General features: G+C 42.0%; 1 protein-coding gene across 3 annotated transcripts in view; it reads right to left on the reverse strand.

The window, feature by feature from the left end:
* LOC120423000 (protein ECT2) overlaps positions 1–23,954 on the reverse strand; it is a 109,125-nt gene that overhangs the window by 16,358 nt on the left and 68,813 nt on the right. For all 3 annotated transcript variants that reach the window (XM_039586620.2, XM_039586622.2, XM_039586621.2), the window contains exons 2-4: positions 7,415–7,640; positions 1,750–1,885; positions 833–939 (exon numbers count right to left, since the gene is read on the reverse strand). In XM_039586620.2, the coding sequence (XP_039442554.1) occupies positions 833–939; positions 1,750–1,885; positions 7,415–7,640 (469 nt within the window). The remainder of the gene's footprint in view (positions 1–832; positions 940–1,749; positions 1,886–7,414; positions 7,641–23,954) is intronic.

Raw genomic sequence — 23,954 nt, forward strand, 5'->3', positions numbered from 1 at the left:
GAGATTTTGAAGCAATAAATTTGGAAATCGGTGTACTAACTATTGTTTTTTCTGTTGTTGTTGTTTCATATGCAAACAAATGGCTTAAAATTTTAGCAAAGGACCTTTTAAAAAAAACTCCAGATATATTCCGAATACAAATTTTAATGCTTTAAAATTCTTATCGATTGCTAAATATTCAACTTGTAATCTATTTCCACAACCGAATCTGATTTGCAGACCAAAATTTGTTTTTCTTTCAATTTCGGAAATTTCATAAGCATGAGCATGAGCAACAGAACCGTTATATCCTTTCAGCACTACTGATCATACACGGAGAAAAAAGAGTTCCCAAAATCGTGAACAAGTTATCATGAAAATGGGAACCACGAACAAAGTGTTCAAATTTCATGATACGTTTTTCAAAATCGTACCATGGGATTAGAACACTTTGTTCGAGGATCCCATTTTCATGATTTTCATGCTTGCTCACGATTTTGGGAACTATTTTTTCTCCGTGTTGGCTTCGATGATTTATGGGTGTTTCCCTTATCAACGCCATGTATGAATGCGCTGAAAATATGAAACACCATGATTGCTAAAGCTAGATCAGTTGCGAATAGGTAACAGTCATTGACCACCAACGGCGCCCGCCATGTCAGTTTGTAGATCTCGATTATAAGGGACGGGAATGTTAGTTAGCGCAGGTTGCTACTAGGGCAGCTGGTTTACCCTGTGCTTACACCTCACGAGTTTTTAACAATTTCTCAATTTCGGTAATTCATAAATATGTCATTTTCCAGAAAGATTTCCAAATTTTCCCATGAACTACGTTCTAATGATCGATACTTACTGGTACTTTTCTCCACCGGTGCTGTTGCATATCAAGTGGGTAACCTTGGTCATCATGTCCTTCCGTATCGACCCTCCCATCGAGTGGATCAGGTGTACGAGCTGAGTCTGTAAATGAAAAGATAATAGCAAATTAATTCCTTCCCGCAAATCTGCAAGACAGATCCCCTTGGTTATTAAGGCGCTACTGCTGACTGACTGACTGACTTATATCCCGCCCCTAATTGCATCACACAGGGGATCATCTATATTCATGGTACGCGCCTCTAAATTCTACAAAAGGTCCGAGAAGGCTCGAGGTCAATCCTCCCCCCGAAAAAGAGATGTCACGTTCCGTTCCCATCGGTTTACCCTCCGAAAGCAAGGAGGGGATACGTTGTCGTGTGAGTGCGGTATTTCCTTTCCACAAATTACCGGCTTCGTCTTCCCGATAAAAGAAAGCTCCCCGAATGGCGTCGGTTTCTCGGTGTCGGCCGCCTCGCTCGAAGATGGTTTATAATATACTGCGGGAACAGGAAGACGGAAGGGGAGCATGAGTGGCATCATCATAATCATGAGGCAGCATCCGAACGGCAACGAAACAGTTAGGAACGGCCGCACGTGACCTGCAGGAATAAGTCCGGAGGTCGGCTGAACCGGCCTCGGACGGGGTCGCTCGCTTACTAAGAAGGAGGTAATCAGGGGGACATTTTTGTGGCCGGTTGAAGATCGAGCTCGCAATCAGTTGAAGATAAAGACGAGTCATTTATAGATTTCGAAGTATCTCAAGATTGCGTGTAGGCTTTTTTGTTGGAGAAAATTGTAACTTCAAAGTCAACCAAATTAGGAGATGCTGATTGAGGGAGAGGCAGACTCTGTCTTTTTCGTAAGATCAACCCAATTTCCTAGAAGAGAATTAGTCCGTTCAGAATTACTTACCAGCTCGTCCTTTTTCCTAATTCCGGTGAAGCATGTGATGACACCGCGCATGCAGTTGTTGTAGATTGGTCGGTTGTTGTGGAAAAGGCCATCGCCGGATCGTGCAGCCTGCTGCAGGGCCGGTGGACCAAGAATTCTGCAAGAAAAGAGAAAAAATACTTTGAATCACGTTCCATATCAGACACATATCTATTACAGAGATATCAGTAGAAAATCAAGTCCAGCACTATTAACCACATGGAATCCCCACAGAAATTCGTCTTTCCTATGGTTTCTACAACATAATTTCCAACCAGAAGTTCCAGTCGATAACGGTTGTGAAAATTTCCCTTATCCCAACCCAGCGCTGCTGGCCAGCAGCACATCGAAGAACGTCAAACCCATTCGTATGATTTCACACTTTAACACTTCATCCGTTCTGATCCTTTTCCTTTTGTGGTGAGACCCAGCTGCTGGCCAGAGAACATTCCACGTGTGGTTTGCTTAAAGACTAGAAGGGTTCGACTTAAAGCAGAACCCCGATTGGATAAATTTGAAATTCATAAAAAAATCGAAATTTAACCAATGCAGATGGTATCGATTTCCGCAGGACAATGTCGCCAATAAGTAATATCTCTATTACCCGCGGTGCAAATTATGAAATATCCGTTGAAGTGATATTGACCATAAATTTAGCGGTGGCAACACAATTTGACAATCCAATAAATTCCCTCCCACCCAACCACCCAACGGAATTTGTAATCCGGGGATCGGCGCAGATCAACGACGACCCGCAGTCCGAATTCCGATTCGGTGAACACGCTGCAACTAAATCCATGGAATGGCCACAACAGAATTGATTTCCAACCCGACGCGGTGGTAGAAATGGCAGAGCAGATCAGTTGGTCAACTAGCAATAAATTCGCCAATAAAATAATCAACTGCACCGCGCTGCAAAATCACTTAAACCACTTACCTCGAGCTGCCAACCAACGTCGAGTAGCAGCAGCAGCATTTGGTGCCAGAATAGTCACCCAGAACCCAGAACCAGAGTCAGTGCAAAGTCACATATATTGTCAGGGCGTGGAGCAATTTCCACAGCCCCCCGTCCCGAAACTGTCGCTGGGTGGCGCTTAAATTTATGGCCAGTACATGCCACACTGCCACTACACTTCTCACACAAACGGGATGGGTTCTCAACAGTTACAGCAGTAGTTTGCGGACTCCAACGCCATGATGGGTGCAATTTCAATAATCATAAAATTAATTGTTTGTCTGGTCGATATCGCGCAGTTGTAGCTCAACCGACTTCAGTGGAAGCCATGATGGACGAGTTGTTTTCGTCAATTTGGCATTCCTTACTTTAAAATCTGTAATTTCTCGACAAATTCCCAAAATGCAGTTGAAATTTTGCAACACCTGGTGCAAAAATCCACTGCCCGGGCTGGATATCGACAAAAGATTGTTATGAGATTGCTTTATTGGTCCAGCTACGTGCCGACTAGTTGCGGGAAAAGATTCTTCTCCATGCTCGATATCCCTACCCATTGGGACCAGAAACATGAGACGACCAGCCGGTGGCAGCAGCAGCAGCAGTTTGAGCAAATTCAATGAAATAACCATTTCGATGATGTGTGCTGCTGCTGTTACGAGCTGTGATTTGCTGCGCTTGCTCGTATCCCGACAATGTCCGGATCAAATGTCAGGTGTTGTAGACTACGCCTGGAACACGTGACCGTGGAAGCAGCAACAAAAAAAAAGCAATCAGCGTGAATGATTTATTTTGAAAGGCTTTACACAGAAGAACGTTTGATTCTTGTTGATATATTCATTGAAATAAATTAGCTTTTCTATTCCAGCGAAATGCAATATTTGATTTGGTCAACCAATAAATTAATAAGCTTCCGAGAATTCCTAAACAGTTCAATGCTTCAATGGACAATGTTCACACAGTTCTCGCAGACACACGGACCCAAACTTGTGCTGTAATGTGACGCATGTGAAACTACGCCTTTTGATTGACATTTTTGAAAAAAATGTTTTTTACGGCTTAAATTCCATTCAAAATTCAAATGCAAAACGCCAGCTCATGTTACGTCCAATCAAGCTCACATTGGGAATTTGGGCTCAGTACGCCCACCAGAACAAACCGCTGAATGTCCGCCAAAAACTCATTTTTGTTACATCCCAATAAATATACTGTTCGTAGCTTTCACAGTCTAAAAAAAATCAACTTTCCACAAATGGTGAAAAATAATCTCTTCACTGCAATATATAAAGCCAGAAAAAAAATCATAATCAAGCTACTTTGATATACTCTCGCAAATTTGTCAATAATGTACTAATGACCATTTTAAAAAAACGTAGCTTTGAATTGTGACCATTTAAATCAATTCTATACAGTAAAAAATTATGTAACTACCTCAATTAAGACTGAAAAGTGGCATAACTCCGGAAAAGAGGTAAATTTAAACATTTTTATTGGTAAAATTACACATTTTTTCTGGCATGAAAGCCTTACACATTCCCAGATGTAATGTTGCCATGATTTTTTTTAAAGTATTGAAAATGATAAGGTTTCAGCAGGAAAAAGAATCTTTAAAAGACTAGTATTTTCTAGAAGACACAAAAAGTGTCCATTCCTGATTTTTTTTTAGTAAATTTCAAATTTTGAGCACAATTTTCAAAAAAAAAAATAGTAAACAGCATCCCAAAATACTTAAAGTAATGCTATTGTCAAAAATGTCCTAAAAATCCAAGAATCTTCCTTTGAAAAAAATCACAATTTGTTCTCTTTTTCTAATCTGTGGTCCAAAATTTCAAATCTTTTAAAAGCTAGGAAGAGCCCCATTTGTTTAAAAATGTAAAAATAATCATTATAAAGTCCAGACTCGATTATCCCAAGTTCTCACAAAAAAAAATCACGTCGGATTAATCGAATCACGAAAAAACAATTCTTTGGCTTTGTTTTTTTTAGTCGTTGAGCACAAATATGACTTTAAAAAAATTAAATCCAAGACGGCGGCCAAAATCGCGAGGATAAAATAATGAAAAAAAATGTGTTTAGATAGGCAACCAAATTTAATTTGACTAAAACGGAGTCGCAGAAGTCAAATTTGATGTTAAAAGTGGGAAATAAAGAAAAAAAATTTTTCGAGGAAACCCAAAAAAAAACAACAGCATTAGTAGAACACTATCAACAATTCTTGCAAATGAGAAAAGAAAGAAGATCTTACCGATAAATTTCTTGAAAGAAACTAGTTTGTTCTAAAAAATTAAAACAATTTTCCAAGACATGAATACCACAAAAGTTGTTAAAACAAATAAAAAAAATCGAACCATCTAGGATTACACGCAATCACGTCCAAGGCTTGTGAAATTTCGACTTTGTTTGTGATAGCTGACAGAACACTCCAATCGTCTTCACCACGACAACCTGATTTTTACATTCTGCCTTCGTTCGTTTCACACACAAAGGAATGAGTGCTACGCAAAGTCACTCACACAATCATTGACTTCCCTCCAGAGGAGAAAAATCGCCTAGAGAGCGGTCGTTTGACATTCTACCGAGATTCCGATCATCTCTCCAATGATAGCAATCATATGATTTCTGTCACCACGCAGCATACACTAGGAGGAGAGAGACAAAAACAAGAGAAAGAGAAAGAGCACGTTGTCTCGTTCGGGCGGCTGCTTGAGTGGTAGTGGTGCTCATTTTTCGTTCGTTTCGTCTTCGTGTTTACGTTCATCGACCGTCGCCAAGCAATGACGATCATGATAGGCGTTGTGTGTCAGCGATCAAATATCGTTTTTGGAAATTGATCACGTCACTTTGGAGCATGTTTAAGGCCAAAAACTCAAATTTTGATAAAAATAAAAATGTTGTTATTCGCTCGTTCCGCCTGGAATTTCCGAGAATCAGTATAATGTTTAAAACAATTCAATGTTTTAATAGTAAAAGTGAAGTACTAATATTGAAAGTTTTATAGACATTTTATGAAAAAATGTATAAAACGATATTTAAACCACCTCAGTGATTGATGCCTTCTTCTTTGCAAATGTAAAAAAAAAAGCTTAAAAAGCTTACTTAAACATATAAATTGAAATAACAAGCCTTAGTTATTAACCTTTACACTAGTTCAGATGGTTTGCAATCATTAGTTTTCAAAAAAAATTAAGATTTGACGAAAACAAACATTTTAGCGAAAAAAAACTTCCAATCGTCGATAATTTTCCGAAATTCAAATGATTTTTAAATCAACCCAAACATGCTAAAAATTATTCTAAACGCAGGTGCATGCATTTTCATTTTATCTGATTTGTTCATTGCTCTTAAATTTCTATAGAAAGTTTGAAGTTTTTTGAAACAAAATTGCCCCCTGATTTTTCGGGCCAACACACAAAACACAAAAAAAACATCAGCTCAAAAAACTCAATCTCCCGTAAAATTAACTCCCAATTGAAAGCGTTGGCGCCACCCACTTCAATTAGACGGGGGGAAAACTCACATCACTCCGCGATTAGCCGTCATCGGATGGACGCCGGCAGCTCTTACATTATAACTCGATGAATGAGAGTGAGTGAGCTCGAAGGTAATATGCAAATGCTTCGCAAATAAACTGCAACACCACGCTGCCGATGGTCGATGTAACGAGGACTCTTTGGCAGGATCCATCGATCGAGTGACCACTAGGGTGCCCAGAATATGGGACTTTTTCTCAAAACCTCGCTTAAAAGTTATTAGCGATTTAAAAAGTCATATTTGCATGGAAAACATTTTTTTCCACCAACTTTAGGCTCAGGTTTCAATGGATTAATCTCAACCAATTTCGCTCAAAATTTGCACAGATGCTTAAAATAATCCAAAAAAAAACCGTTTTCCGCTTGTGGAGCAGAGGGTCATTTTTTCTGGGCACCCTAGTGACCACCCGACCATCATCAGTAGAAGTTGTGTGATTTACAGTAAAACGTCGGATTTGAGACAATTTTAATAGAATTTTCGTATTTAAATTTTTGAATTATTTTCAAGCTTATTAGAAAATTTGTAATTAAAAATTAACCTTTCACAAAAGTGTCTTAAAACTCTAGGGAGATTGTTCATGTAACATCGCACATTCTCAAAACTTCGGAATGCAGCCAGATACAATTTCTATGACAATTGAAATTGTGAAGTTAGTTTCACACAAAAGCCTGGCAGCAAAGCTGCTAACATTTAGAGGCAATATTTTAATGGACATGGCGGCGGTGGCACTCATACTGAATTTGAAGTGCTTTTGAACCACACATCCGATTGGGAAGTGGGCAGGGTTGGGGGTGAAATGGAAGTGTGCTAGGACACTGCTTTTAGCGAATAATTGCTCTATAGTTAGCGGAAGTGCGCACTGATATGTTATAAATGGGGATTGCACGCGCGATAGCAACGTGACCAACACCGACCAGTGTTACAAACTCATAACTTTTTCATGTTCAGTTTCAATTTTCAACATACTAGATAGAACTAAGCGTATATTAATTTCAGTACGTGGGCGCTAATTTGGTGTTGCTGCATATGCTGTTGACCAGACACGTTACGAATGAAAATGAGTTGCAACTCACGACTAATTTTCCATTACATTGCGCCAAAACGCGGATATTCAGTTAATGTACTCGAAATTTTTTTCTTCGTTGTTCATAGTATCAAACTCACCTGTGTTTCGAGCGGTAAATTGTATCATACACGGGACCGTCGAAGTCGCTCAGGACGAAGTAGGTGACGTGGCTGGTGTCGGACACGAATTCGCCGCCAGTTTCCGACGTGACCACCGGCAGCTTGAAGGACTGGGCCGCGGCCAGGGTGACCGTGTCATGGGCAACCGCGCCCACCAGGCAGATGCGCACATTTTCGGGCGTGGGAGGAGGCGAAATGGACATCGCTGTAAACGAGAAACACAAGAGATAAGTTCCGGATTAGTAGAGTAAATGCTATTAATTATGAAAACCGTGGCAGCTCCGTCGAATAATGAGCCGTGATAAAGCAGGATGTACGCGATAATCCGCGCTCAATCGGATGTGTATGAATACCACCCTCCACTCCGTCACCCCAAACAGCAAGAAACACTTAATAAGTTTAAAGTTTTAAAGAGCGTCATTAGTCAATGAACATCCCAGTGCGCCGAGGGGTTATCATCCATCATCATAAACACTATTGAAGGCGCCGGCAGTGATCTACTTAAGACCGACACGCCACAAATGAGATCGCACAAAATCTCGTCAGATGAACGCAAGGATAAAACTTGCTCCATAACGGCGGCGGCGCGTCCTAATGGCAAAGGTTCCTTTTTAACCGCCATCAGGATCGCAGCGCACAGAGAGCTTCCGGGATGATTTATGATGTAAATCATATTTACATCGCGCGCTGGAGTGGGGGGTGTTACACCCACCAACAATATTTGAAACTCACGCGAGAAGAGTCAATGTCGAAAGGGTGTTCTTTTCTAAAACAGCGGTGGAGAGCTTTCTACTTTGTGAGTTCATTAATTATCATCATCGCGCGAGGTGTAAATACTCATTGTTCACTCCAGAGTTCATTGCTGCGGTGGAGGGGGCACGTGCGAGTTGTGGCCGTGGGTGAAGGAGAAAGGTCGAGAGGTGCTAAAGCTAATAAAGTCATACTTGGAAAGGATTATCTAATTTGCTGTCAAAAGTTATAAAAAAGACAACTGGGAATAGTGTTGAAATGCACTTTTGTTTGTTTATTTTATTTTTTTAAGATCATGGATAATTATAGAAACTCTATTAATAAACACAGATTAAAATCTAATTATATTTTTACATTTTCTATGCCAGTTTCTTCGTAACTTTTAGCTCTAGCATTGCTGATTCACTGAATAATTATGTTTTGCATTTTTCGGAAAGCAGAATGACAGAAACACAGTCTGAAGGAAAATATTATACATTTATTGTGTCTCTTAGGCCATACAATATCGTCGCTTTTGTGTTATCTTGTGACACGTCCTATCTTTTTATAGCAGACGTGTCACAAGATAGCACTCAAGCGACGATATATATGTAGTGGATTTTTTTCAGCTGAATCTGAATCCGCATCAAGATTTTCTCCAATTGGTGACAATTGAGCTCAACTATTTAGGCCGTTGCAAATATTTTTCAAAGTTTATGTCGCCCCCCCCCCCCTTCAAAATTGGCCTGAATAATCAGGGGGCAAAAAAATATTTTTTCGGAAAACTTCAAAATTTTAATGAAAATTTAAGTTTAATCAACTGAAAACCAGTTAAAATGCATTTTCCCGTGTTTATAATCATATTCAGCGTGTTTGAACTCCTATGAAAACATTTTAAATTTTCATGAAATACCCATGTACAGTCCCACGAAAGTTTTTTTTTTTTTTGCGAAAAAAAAATTTCGTCAATACCTTGATATTTTCAAAACTAATTATTGGAAAGCAACTGTACGCCTGTAAAATGCATTTTAGAACACTTTTTTCATCCAAATGTTGAAACCTAGGCTTGTAATTTCAATTTTTATAAAAAAAATTTTTGAATTCAAGTGAAAGCATACATTTTTTTTAACTATTTGCCACCAAAGTTTTGAAAATTTACAAAAGAAATAAGTGAGATAATTTAGTATGATTTTATTCAATTCAATTTACTGTTCATACACTGAAAGCTCGAACAAGTAAACGCAAATATGGTAAAATGTACCATACTTCCACAAAATTGCATGGTAGCAATTACAAAATCATTGTCTTCCTCTCCATATTGGAGGGTTAAAATTACCATGCCGCTCTCGACAAAGTAAAACTGACTGCGTTAATCAGTCAATCCAAGCACGGAATGTTTTCAGCAAAAAAAAAAGTCGGAGGGTGTTCTCATTTTAACCCTACAATATGGTAGCAACTACCATGGTTGGGTTTTCAGTGTATTGAACTAATCAGTTCGTCTGAAAATTTTATGTAAAGATTTATTTCAGATAACATTAATATCTGAAGCTTTCACAACTGGGAATTGATCTTGGAATGGATTATGGAATGAAAATTAACTTTTTTTTATTTACCGTTTTAAACGGAAATTGGTGTTATAAGATTTGTAAATGAGGTTATTAACCCCTTCCTTTTTTTAGTTTTTTTACCGCGACTCATTTGGATGAAAATTGAATTGGTATCCTTAAATGTTTCAAAGAGGGTTTTGCAAGAAGAATTTGTTACAAAGTATTCGAGAAATTCAATACAAAGTCAAATAATGATTAAGTACTGGAGCTACCAAGGTTAAAAGAAGATTCAATATGAAAAACATGAATATTATACATGACCTGAAACCAGTAAGACTTGTTCTGGTAAAGTTCTTTACAATAAAAAAAAAAGATTTTTGTTTTCATCTCAACTTGTTCCAATGTTATTCATATTCTCTCAAACTGGTCACAGAGACAAAATTCAAAGCAATTTTATGGATGTGGAGCATGGATTCATTTTACTCACTGTCCAAACACTTTGATAAACAAATAACACTTTATAACAAAAAAATATTGATGATCATGTTTTGGTTTGGTACGATTTGAAAGACAGCATGTAAAATTAGTAAATTTATATATTTTCTTGAAGTTGTATGATTTTTAACTAGCATTCAAGCCATAAATTTATCCACACACTCATTTTGACCATTAAAGTTGATGTTCTGTACAATATTGTTGCAAAATCAGAATCATTTTTGATAAATTTAAAATACCCCGGGAATTCTTAGGATTTCCCGGAAAATTTGCTGAAAATTTCCCGTTTCCCGGAAATTTTGCAACACCGGGAAATTGGATGCTCTACCCCAAACTTGTTTTAGGAATTTTGAAAATTTTAAATCCTAGAGGCAGCCAAATGGCTATGATGAAACATTGAGAAAATGCACGTGGTAATGTAACACTCAAATTTGAATGAAATGAGGTCGCAGAACTTGAATTTAATAATGAAATTAAAAATAATGTTTAAAAAATTGTTTTTAATCTGTGATTCAATATCCGAAGTCTCTAAAAACCATTGCGCAGGCTCAACTCGAGGGGAAGTATGAAGTTTGGGGTCCCCAGAAACACGCGCATTACATTTTTTCGAAAATATTTGAACTGGGCCGAATGGTTTTTCTCCAAAGTTTGTATGGAGAATTACTGCTGTTCGCTACTCCCACATATTGCATGCAATTGTCAATTTTTGTAGGTCAGGTTTATCGAAACTTCAGGTAATCGGATCTGGACTGTAGAAAAAAGTGTCGAGAAAAATTCAAAACTAACATTTCAACTCCACATAATTCAACAAGCATATTGAAGACCCACTCAACCAACTATTGTGCAATGAATGCAGCCCACCATTGTGTAAATAACACCTTATCTGTAACTGAATCAAAATGGCCACCGGCTGGCCACCAGTACTGTCCTAGTTGATTGTTCAAACCCAACCACATCAAAAACCACTTTACGTCAGTCATTCTGCACGTCGTCCACCCGCAGTTCATCACATTATTCCGGAGGCCGTTAATTAGCTGACCAAACGACTCCAATCGGCGATCTGATAGCATTGTCTATGCAGTGCCACCCACCGCAACGCCAACGGCGACGAATCGACGCATATTAAGAGCTATTACCCTCGTCGTCGTCAGGCTGGGATGATGCTGATGGGATCATCTCCACGTCTTGGGCTTCGGCAAGCCACTCGACTGGGGTTGCATTACAAAGCGAGCCCCCAAAAGGTGAACCTGTAACCGCTACTAAACACCAAAACCACGATTACACAATCATCACTGGCCCCGGTTGATGAAGTGTGTTTGGTGGGCCACGATGACACGGTGAGATTGAATTGTCCACTCTGATGGCAGGTTTAGAAAGGCCACCCACTCCGGGTTTGTCGGTGCGCGAGTTGGGTATTAATTGGACAACGCTTAATTACTACAAAGCGATGAATTTCAGATGAGCCAATTCTGGGATTTAATCAACTGTCAATTAATCGTTCTAGCTAAATTACAGAGAGCTAATTGTGGTGCGTCGTCCCGATTGCTAGTTAATCCGAGCACACTCAGCTTGACGCCGCGGTCTTTTGTGACGGATTCAGGAGGAAATCCTTTCAAATCGATTACACAACAATGTTGGCAGCGTTTAAATTTCCATATGAAATCACAAACGTGAATGGCTTTGATGTTGCTGATAGCCGAGATTAGCGGACTTCAACGCCATCAACTTCACCGCTTGACTAACATTTTGACAGCTCAGGCTGCCAGTGATTGACCTGAATCTTTGCTATTGAATTACGTGTTGAATCCATTACCACCCACAACGTTCACGTTATGCAGCTGACTCCGCCAAAGGCGAGCAAAAACCATCAGGTGTCACTCAGCATAACCCCCAGGCCAACAAGCGGAAGATAATCGCATCGTCTCATAAATCATAACTTAATGGCTCAATTAATTAGGAGTTACCAAAAGCCCCACGCCCCAATTTAATGAAGAACTCAGGTGAAACAAAAACATCGGCATCTGTGACGAGAAGAGCGTAAGCAAAAACAACACAATTATTTCTGAAAACAACATCGCAACAAAGCCTACAGAAATCGTCGATACGTGGCTACCGACGCACAGTGGATCCTCTCCGAACAAAGGTGTGACAAAATTAAAAAATGCCAAGTATTCTACCAAATATGTCATATAAGGGTAATTTTGGGCAGCTGAATTCAAAAAAAAACATTTATTTTTTCATGAAATAAAATCTAAGTACATTAGGGTGGTTCATAAATATTTATTTTTCAAATATTTTTTTTTAATTGCTGAAATTGTATTTTTTTATATCAATAGTAGCTTGGAATTTGGATTGTGTGTGTGTGTAAAACTTAACAAATAAAATGTTAGGGTGGTACCATATCACAATGATCCATAACCGAAATTTTGTTAAACCAAATTCGTAGATACCACACTTTTAAATAACAGCTTTGTCATCTTCCGAAAAGTTGATCATGGTCAGTACAGTAGTAACGTTAGAGTGGTCCAGTTAAAAGGGTGTTCCAAAATTTGTGTATTTGAGGAAAAGTGTTTTTTGATTTTTTTGAGATTATCATCAGTTTCGAGATTATCATCAAATTTTAACTGTGCACATTTTAGTAGTATCTGTAGTTTAGGTAGAAAAAGAACAGAAGACATTTCTAGATTTTTTTTAAAGGTCCTATAAACATATGAAACACAATAAATTAAAGGACCTTTAAAAACTCTAGATTTTTGTTGAGGCCAGCGAAAATTTCATTTCAAGTTTTTATCTTGTTCCGTTTTCGAATATTCTCCAAATACTAGGGTGCAAAACAAAGATAAACCTACAAAATTAATAAATCATTAACTTTTTTTGGCTTCCTCTCCGAGGAATGCCATATAAAATCACTTGAAAATTGGCCAAAAAATTGCACCTCGATTTCTCGGAAATGGCTGAACGGATTTGGACACTTCCGGTTGCATTCGATCCCTCTTAGCTTCCGATAAGTCGCTATTGAAAATCTTCCCCGTAGCCCTTTCCTGTCAAAAGATATTTACGAAAAACGATTTGCAAACCTAAAACCGAAAAACAAAAAAACGATGAAAATTTTTCAAAATTGCTTCATTTTTGCATAACTAGGTAGTCTGGAATGTCCTCCATCCCTGGCTGAAACGGGACAAAAATCCATTGAAATTTGCCAAAGTTACAGCCACTTTAAGAAACCTGTTTGCATTCAGCCGCCTTCAAATCGACTAAAACGAGGCCAAAATTAACCAAAATGTCGGCATGTTGCACATTTTTGTGAAGCTCTTTCAAAACCCAATCCACTGAGATACATATCTCGACGAATTATTAAGCTTAGTCGTTAATATCTGCGGTAAACTGCTATTTTTGACGATACCAATGCATTATCACATGCTGGTTCGCCCATCCGGCTAAAAAACCCAGAACTATTATACTTCATTCGAAAGCATTTTTCTTCGTGCTTCGAATGTCATCTTAGGAAATAAAATTCCCTTTGTAAATCGCGTCCAGCATGCAAAGATTCCACCCGACCTCAAATCAGGTCCAGAATAGCCTCAAAAGTCGAGCGGCCGGAAGATTGCTCGAAAACTCAAGTCGAGCACCTTTCGGCCGGAAGATTGCTCGACAACGCGCAGAGAGAAAAAAAAAAAACAAATCAGCTCAGAGAGCGAGCGGGAGAGAACGAGATTCGAACCCACGGGCAAAAATAAAACTCTGGGGCGCGCCCTAGCTCACTGCGCCGACTCGACTTGCTGAGAAGAGTGCAACAAGAACGCGACCAACTGGTCGCAATTGGTTTACGGCAGACTATTTTATTTTGGGGGAACCCGAGTTTTGGCTTCCTCTCCGAGGAATGCCATATAAAATCACTTGAAAATTGGCCAAAAAATTGCACCTCGATTTCTCGGAAATGGCTGAACGGATTTGGACACTTCCGGTTGCATTCGATCCCTCTTAGCTTCCGATAAGTCGCTATTGAAAATCTTCCCCGTAGCCCTTTCCTGTCAAAAGATATTTACGAAAAACGATTTGCAAACCTAAAACCGAAAAACAAAAAAACGATGAAAATTTTTCAAAATTGCTTCATTTTTGCATAACTAGGTAGTCTGGAATGTCCTCCATCCCTGGCTGAAACGGGACAAAAATCCATTGAAATTTGCCAAAGTTACAGCCACTTTAAGAAACCTGTTTGCATTCAGCCGCCTTCAAATCGACTAAAACGAGGCCAAAATTAACCAAAATGTCGGCATGTTGCACATTTTTGTGAAGCTCTTTCAAAACCCAATCCACTGAGATACATATCTCGACGAATTATTAAGCTTAGTCGTTAATATCTGCGGTAAACTGCTATTTTTGACGATACCAATGCATTATCACATGCTGGTTCGCCCATCCGGCTAAAAAACCCAGAACTATTATACTTCATTCGAAAGCATTTTTCTTCGTGCTTCGAATGTCATCTTAGGAAATAAAATTCCCTTTGTAAATCGCGTCCAGCATGCAAAGATTCCACCCGACCTCAAATCAGGTCCAGAATAGCCTCAAAAGTCGAGCGGCCGGAAGATTGCTCGAAAACTCAAGTCGAGCACCTTTCGGCCGGAAGATTGCTCGACAACGCGCAGAGAGAAAAAAAAAAAACAAATCAGCTCAGAGAGCGAGCGGGAGAGAACGAGATTCGAACCCACGGGCAAAAATAAAACTCTGGGGCGCGCCCTAGCTCACTGCGCCGACTCGACTTGCTGAGAAGAGTGCAACAAGAACGCGACCAACTGGTCGCAATTGGTTTACGGCAGACTATTTTATTTTGGGGGAACCCGAGTTTTGGCTTCCTCTCCGAGGAATGCCATATAAAATCACTTGAAAATTGGCCAAAAAATTGCACCTCGATTTCTCGGAAATGGCTGAACGGATTTGGACACTTCCGGTTGCATTCGATCCCTCTTAGCTTCCGATAAGTCGCTATTGAAAATCTTCCCCGTAGCCCTTTCCTGTCAAAAGATATTTACGAAAAACGATTTGCAAACCTAAAACCGAAAAACAAAAAAACGATGAAAATTTTTCAAAATTGCTTCATTTTTGCATAACTAGGTAGTCTGGAATGTCCTCCATCCCTGGCTGAAACGGGACAAAAATCCATTGAAATTTGCCAAAGTTACAGCCACTTTAAGAAACCTGTTTGCATTCAGCCGCCTTCAAATCGACTAAAACGAGGCCAAAATTAACCAAAATGTCGGCATGTTGCACATTTTTGTGAAGCTCTTTCAAAACCCAATCCACTGAGATACATATCTCGACGAATTATTAAGCTTAGTCGTTAATATCTGCGGTAAACTGCTATTTTTGACGATACCAATGCATTATCACATGCTGGTTCGCCCATCCGGCTAAAAAACCCAGAACTATTATACTTCATTCGAAAGCATTTTTCTTCGTGCTTCGAATGTCATCTTAGGAAATAAAATTCCCTTTGTAAATCGCGTCCAGCATGCAAAGATTCCACCCGACCTCAAATCAGGTCCAGAATAGCCTCAAAAGTCGAGCGGCCGGAAGATTGCTCGAAAACTCAAGTCGAGCACCTTTCGGCCGGAAGATTGCTCGACAACGCGCAGAGAGAAAAAAAAAAAAAAACAAATCAGCTCAGAGAGCGAGCGGGAGAGAACGAGATTCGAACCCACGGGCAAAAATAAAACTCTGGGGCGCGCCCTAGCTCACTGCGCCGACTCGACTTGCTGAGAAGAGTGCAACAAGAACGCGACCAACTGGTCGCAATTGGTTTACGGCAGACTATTTTATTTTGGGGGAACCCGAGTTTTGGCTTCCTCTCCGAGGAATGCCATATAAAATCACTTGAAAATTGGCCAAAAAATTGCACCTCGATTTCTCGGAAATGGCTGAACGGATTTGGACACTTCCGGTTGCATTCGATCCCTCTTAGCTTCCGATAAGTCGCTATTGAAAATCTTCCCCGTAGCCCTTTCCTGTCAAAAGATATTTACGAAAAACGATTTGCAAACCTAAAACCGAAAAACAAAAAAACGATGAAAATTTTTCAAAATTGCTTCATTTTTGCATAACTAGGTAGTCTGGAATGTCCTCCATCCCTGGCTGAAACGGGACAAAAATCCATTGAAATTTGCCAAAGTTACAGCCACTTTAAGAAACCTGTTTGCATTCAGCCGCCTTCAAATCGACTAAAACGAGGCCAAAATTAACCAAAATGTCGGCATGTTGCACATTTTTGTGAAGCTCTTTCAAAACCCAATCCACTGAGATACATATCTCGACGAATTATTAAGCTTAGTCGTTAATATCTGCGGTAAACTGCTATTTTTGACGATACCAATGCATTATCACATGCTGGTTCGCCCATCCGGCTAAAAAACCCAGAACTATTATACTTCATTCGAAAGCATTTTTCTTCGTGCTTCGAATGTCATCTTAGGAAATAAAATTCCCTTTGTAAATCGCGTCCAGCATGCAAAGATTCCACCCGACCTCAAATCAGGTCCAGAATAGCCTCAAAAGTCGAGCGGCCGGAAGATTGCTCGAAAACTCAAGTCGAGCACCTTTCGGCCGGAAGATTGCTCGACAACGCGCAGAGAGAAAAAAAAAAAACAAATCAGCTCAGAGAGCGAGCGGGAGAGAACGAGATTCGAACCCACGGGCAAAAATAAAACTCTGGGGCGCGCCCTAGCTCACTGCGCCGACTCGACTTGCTGAGAAGAGTGCAACAAGAACGCGACCAACTGGTCGCAATTGGTTTACGGCAGACTATTTTATTTTGGGGGAACCCGAGTTTTGGCTTCCTCTCCGAGGAATGCCATATAAAATCACTTGAAAATTGGCCAAAAAATTGCACCTCGATTTCTCGGAAATGGCTGAACGGATTTGGACACTTCCGGTTGCATTCGATCCCTCTTAGCTTCCGATAAGTCGCTATTGAAAATCTTCCCCGTAGCCCTTTCCTGTCAAAAGATATTTACGAAAAACGATTTGCAAACCTAAAACCGAAAAACAAAAAAACGATGAAAATTTTTCAAAATTGCTTCATTTTTGCATAACTAGGTAGTCTGGAATGTCCTCCATCCCTGGCTGAAACGGGACAAAAATCCATTGAAATTTGCCAAAGTTACAGCCACTTTAAGAAACCTGTTTGCATTCAGCCGCCTTCAAATCGACTAAAACGAGGCCAAAATTAACCAAAATGTCGGCATGTTGCACATTTTTGTGAAGCTCTTTCAAAACCCAATCCACTGAGATACATATCTCGACGAATTATTAAGCTTAGTCGTTAATATCTGCGGTAAACTGCTATTTTTGACGATACCAATGCATTATCACATGCTGGTTCGCCCATCCGGCTAAAAAACCCAGAACTATTATACTTCATTCGAAAGCATTTTTCTTCGTGCTTCGAATGTCATCTTAGGAAATAAAATTCCCTTTGTAAATCGCGTCCAGCATGCAAAGATTCCACCCGACCTCAAATCAGGTCCAGAATAGCCTCAAAAGTCGAGCGGCCGGAAGATTGCTCGAAAACTCAAGTCGAGCACCTTTCGGCCGGAAGATTGCTCGACAACGCGCAGAGAGAAAAAAAAAAAACAAATCAGCTCAGAGAGCGAGCGGGAGAGAACGAGATTCGAACCCACGGGCAAAAATAAAACTCTGGGGCGCGCCCTAGCTCACTGCGCCGACTCGACTTGCTGAGAAGAGTGCAACAAGAACGCGACCAACTGGTCGCAATTGGTTTACGGCAGACTATTTTATTTTGGGGGAACCCGAGTTTTGGCTTCCTCTCCGAGGAATGCCATATAAAATCACTTGAAAATTGGCCAAAAAATTGCACCTCGATTTCTCGGAAATGGCTGAACGGATTTGGACACTTCCGGTTGCATTCGATCCCTCTTAGCTTCCGATAAGTCGCTATTGAAAATCTTCCCCGTAGCCCTTTCCTGTCAAAAGATATTTACGAAAAACGATTTGCAAACCTAAAACCGAAAAACAAAAAAACGATGAAAATTTTTCAAAATTGCTTCATTTTTGCATAACTAGGTAGTCTGGAATGTCCTCCATCCCTGGCTGAAACGGGACAAAAATCCATTGAAATTTGCCAAAGTTACAGCCACTTTAAGAAACCTGTTTGCATTCAGCCGCCTTCAAATCGACTAAAACGAGGCCAAAATTAACCAAAATGTCGGCATGTTGCACATTTTTGTGAAGCTCTTTCAAAACCCAATCCACTGAGATACATATCTCGACGAATTATTAAGCTTAGTCGTTAATATCTGCGGTAAACTGCTATTTTTGACGATACCAATGCATTATCACATGCTGGTTCGCCCATCCGGCTAAAAAACCCAGAACTATTATACTTCATTCGAAAGCATTTTTCTTCGTGCTTCGAATGTCATCTTAGGAAATAAAATTCCCTTTGTAAATCGCGTCCAGCATGCAAAGATTCCACCCGACCTCAAATCAGGTCCAGAATAGCCTCAAAAGTCGAGCGGCCGGAAGATTGCTCGAAAACTCAAGTCGAGCACCTTTCGGCCGGAAGATTGCTCGACAACGCGCAGAGAGAAAAAAAAAAAAACAAATCAGCTCAGAGAGCGAGCGGGAGAGAACGAGATTCGAACCCACGGGCAAAAATAAAACTCTGGGGCGCGCCCTAGCTCACTGCGCCGACTCGACTTGCTGAGAAGAGTGCAACAAGAACGCGACCAACTGGTCGCAATTGGTTTACGGCAGACTATTTTATTTTGGGGGAACCCGAGTTTTGGCTTCCTCTCCGAGGAATGCCATATAAAATCACTTGAAAATTGGCCAAAAAATTGCACCTCGATTTCTCGGAAATGGCTGAACGGATTTGGACACTTCCGGTTGCATTCGATCCCTCTTAGCTTCCGATAAGTCGCTATTGAAAATCTTCCCCGTAGCCCTTTCCTGTCAAAAGATATTTACGAAAAACGATTTGCAAACCTAAAACCGAAAAACAAAAAAACGATGAAAATTTTTCAAAATTGCTTCATTTTTGCATAACTAGGTAGTCTGGAATGTCCTCCATCCCTGGCTGAAACGGGACAAAAATCCATTGAAATTTGCCAAAGTTACAGCCACTTTAAGAAACCTGTTTGCATTCAGCCGCCTTCAAATCGACTAAAACGAGGCCAAAATTAACCAAAATGTCGGCATGTTGCACATTTTTGTGAAGCTCTTTCAAAACCCAATCCACTGAGATACATATCTCGACGAATTATTAAGCTTAGTCGTTAATATCTGCGGTAAACTGCTATTTTTGACGATACCAATGCATTATCACATGCTGGTTCGCCCATCCGGCTAAAAAACCCAGAACTATTATACTTCATTCGAAAGCATTTTTCTTCGTGCTTCGAATGTCATCTTAGGAAATAAAATTCCCTTTGTAAATCGCGTCCAGCATGCAAAGATTCCACCCGACCTCAAATCAGGTCCAGAATAGCCTCAAAAGTCGAGCGGCCGGAAGATTGCTCGAAAACTCAAGTCGAGCACCTTTCGGCCGGAAGATTGCTCGACAACGCGCAGAGAGAAAAAAAAAAAAAACAAATCAGCTCAGAGAGCGAGCGGGAGAGAACGAGATTCGAACCCACGGGCAAAAATAAAACTCTGGGGCGCGCCCTAGCTCACTGCGCCGACTCGACTTGCTGAGAAGAGTGCAACAAGAACGCGACCAACTGGTCGCAATTGGTTTACGGCAGACTATTTTATTTTGGGGGAACCCGAGTTTTGGCTTCCTCTCCGAGGAATGCCATATAAAATCACTTGAAAATTGGCCAAAAAATTGCACCTCGATTTCTCGGAAATGGCTGAACGGATTTGGACACTTCCGGTTGCATTCGATCCCTCTTAGCTTCCGATAAGTCGCTATTGAAAATCTTCCCCGTAGCCCTTTCCTGTCAAAAGATATTTACGAAAAACGATTTGCAAACCTAAAACCGAAAAACAAAAAAACGATGAAAATTTTTCAAAATTGCTTCATTTTTGCATAACTAGGTAGTCTGGAATGTCCTCCATCCCTGGCTGAAACGGGACAAAAATCCATTGAAATTTGCCAAAGTTACAGCCACTTTAAGAAACCTGTTTGCATTCAGCCGCCTTCAAATCGACTAAAACGAGGCCAAAATTAACCAAAATGTCGGCATGTTGCACATTTTTGTGAAGCTCTTTCAAAACCCAATCCACTGAGATACATATCTCGACGAATTATTAAGCTTAGTCGTTAATATCTGCGGTAAACTGCTATTTTTGACGATACCAATGCATTATCACATGCTGGTTCGCCCATCCGGCTAAAAAACCCAGAACTATTATACTTCATTCGAAAGCATTTTTCTTCGTGCTTCGAATGTCATCTTAGGAAATAAAATTCCCTTTGTAAATCGCGTCCAGCATGCAAAGATTCCACCCGACCTCAAATCAGGTCCAGAATAGCCTCAAAAACGTCTTAGCCTAGCCAAGACAAGTCAAGTCATCTCGGGAAATGACAATATGTTATGTGTTCTTAGATACCTATCCTTGAGCCATCGATCGACTCCGTTAGCGATACACTTTTTACCCTTTCTTAAATTTTCGCTTTAGCTACGGAATGTGAGAGCGGAATGCGAGAGAGGGGTTTTTTTCGTGCTCTATCGAGTTGTGTTTGGCGCGTTTTTCACGGCGATTCCGAGGCGTGTGCGAGCGGACAAGCCCGTTCCGGTGGTCAGAGGAGCCACAATCTGGTCGTCGTGGACACGGCGGCGGTGCAGAGGCGGAGAAGGAACGAGTTCCCGAATCCGAGCAGCAGCAGCAGGAGGAGTGAGCAGCAGCGGCTGCGGCGGCAGCTGAGACGAGAGACGGTCGTTGGTCGGTGGAATCGGCCCCGGAGAGTCGACTGCGGTCGGCGGACCAGTTTTCGGCCAGGCCAGGTCGGAGACATCCCCGTTGTTTACGTGGCTGGCAGCAGGCAGCACAACAACAACAACAAGCGCGCATTGCTCCGGCAGAAGTCTCAGCGGTTAGTCGTGTTTTTTCGCGGTGTGTTTGGTGCGTTTTTCACGGCGATTCCGAGGCGTGTGCGAGCGGACAAGCCCGTTCCGGTGGTCAGAGAGGCCACAATCTGGTCGTCGTGGACACGGCGGCGGTGCAGCAGCGGAAGAGGAACGAGTTCCTGCATCCGAGCAGCAGCAGCAGGAGGAGTCAGCAGCAGCGGCCGCGGAGGCAGCTGAGGCGAGAGACGGTCGTTGGTCGGTGGAAACGGCCCCGGAGAGTCGACTGCGGTCGGCGGACCAGTTTTCGGCCAGGCCAGGTCGGAGACAACCCCGTTGTTTACGTGGCTGGCAGCAGGCAGCACAACAACAACAACAACAAGCGCGCGCAAACGAGCTTCCCGCGCATCCCGCTGCGGGCGGCAGCCAGTGCGGCCAGTTCGGCGGTGAGTGCGAAAGGCGAGTTTTTTGTTTGCTTTTAGTTTTTTTTTTTTTTCTCATAGTTTTTTTTTTTCCTGTTAGATTTTTTTCTCATTTCTTCTGCGTTATTTTAGTCTTATTTTTGGTTTGATTAGTTTTCTTCCGTTTTTTCCTCAATCATGGATCCGACCGAGTCGGAACACGAGGAATCTGATTTCGATTCATCCATTGATGGTGACGAGGACGTGGAAATGAAGGACTCTGTCTCGGGAGTTCCTTCAAACACCACCAACAGGGACCACTTCCTGAAGGATAAGGATGCTGACGGTAAAGGGGGATCCACGGACGGGTCTAAGAGGAAGAAGCGAAAGCGTCCTAAATCAGATCCGAATCCGGTTCCCCCTCAACCACCGATTCCTCCCTTGACTCCAGACCCGATTCCCCCCTTGACTCCAAACCCAATTCCTTCTCCCAATCCAGATCCAATTCCTCCTAAAACACCGGTGCCGAATCCGGATCCAAATCCCCCACCGCTCCTGAATCCTCATTCCCAAAAACCGATTCCTCGTCCTCGTCAGTATCAAGAGGGATCGCAAACGGAATGGGTGGTCTTCTTCCGGCCCAAACAGAAGCCGTTAAACTTTGTACAGATCACCAAGGATTTGCAGAAGCACTATCCTGGGGTGGTCGAATGTACCAAGCTGAACAAGAGCAAGCTCCGCGTGATCGTGAACTCCGCGGTGCAAGCTAATCAGATCGTAACTGATCTGCGGTTCAGCATTGAGTACCGTGTTTGGATTCCGGCCCACAAAGTCGAAATCGACGGCGTGGTGACCGATGACAGTCTGTCGCTTGTCGACCTCTCAAGGGCGGTGGGACGCTTCAAGAACCCTAAACTTCCAGCTGTGGAGGTACTCGAGTGCCGGCAACTGGGCAACGTCACCACCGAGGGTGGCCAGAAGAAGTTCATTCCTTCTGCCTCGTTCCGGGTGACTTTTGCAGGGTCAGCTCTGCCGGACTACATTGAGCTGTACAAGCTTCGGCTTCCAGTTCGATTGTACGTTCCGCGAGTGATGAGCTGCGAAAACTGCCAGCAGTTGGGACACACCAAGACCTACTGCAGCAACAAGAGCAAGTGCTCAAAGTGCGCCGGCCCCCACAAGGACGTGGATTGCCAAAAGCAGGCTGAAAAATGCCTGCTTTGTGGCGGGGAACCGCACAAAACTCGACAGTGCCCAAAGTACAAGGAGCGCGAGGACAAGATGAAGCGATCCTTGAGGGAACGCTCCAAGAAGTCCTTCGCGGAAATCCTTAGTCAGGTGACCCACCCCAATCGCTTCGCTCCTTTGGCGGACGAAGATTCGGGGGACGAAGATTCCGATGTGGAGGTCCTCTTCCAGAGAGACGAGGAAAGTGACTCTTCCGGACCAAACCCGAAGCGCAACAAGGCTTCCAAGTCCAGGAAAGCCGCTGGCGGCAAGGGTAAGGAAAGTGACTCGTTGAACTTCGAGGAGGATTTTCCTTTCGGTCCGTCGGGTAAGCCCGCTCCGAAGCCGGCACCGAAGCCGACACCGAAGCCGGCACCGATTCCTCTCAAGCCGCTGAAGCCCGTTCCCAAGCTGCCAAAGATCCCCCTAAAAACGGTTCCTCAACCGAATCCGATCACCGATGCCTTCAAAGGAGTCCTTCCTTTTTCCACAATCGTGGAATGGCTGTGCTCTTTTGTGAGTGAACCGACGCGTTTAATCATAAAGCGGTTTGAGCCTCTCGCTAGACACATCGGGAAACAGCTTGCTAGCACGACGCCCCTCTTGTCGTTCATTTCCTTTGATGGGTAATACACCAAAAACGAAAAACGGCATCTCCTTTCTACAATGGAATTGCAGAAGTTTAACCCCCAAGTTAAACGATTTTCAACAATTCGCATTCGAACGAGACTGTGATGTCTTTGCGCTGAGCGAAACGTTTCTTATCGGAGATGAGACGCCAGCTTTCCGGGGGTACAACATCATCACAGAGAGCAGGGCAGGGCCAAATAGAGGTGGAGGCGTACTGATTGGGGTCAGGAAATGCCACACTTTTAGAAAGGTCACGCTCCCGAATCTAGGAGGAATCGAAGCAGTCGCAGTACAGGCCAGGATCAGAGGACTGGACATTTGCATTGTGTCCGTCTATGTTCCCCCACAGGTGTCGTTAACTCGACAAAAGTTGTGGGGTATGCTTGAGCTGTTGCAGGCACCGCGACTGGTTCTGGGTGACTTTAATCTTCACAGCACCGAGTGGGGAAGTCACAAGACAGAC

The sequence above is a fragment of the Culex pipiens genome, chromosome 3 (genome assembly GCF_016801865.2).
Source record: "Culex pipiens pallens isolate TS chromosome 3, TS_CPP_V2, whole genome shotgun sequence".
Lineage (NCBI taxonomy): Eukaryota > Metazoa > Arthropoda > Insecta > Diptera > Culicidae > Culex > Culex pipiens.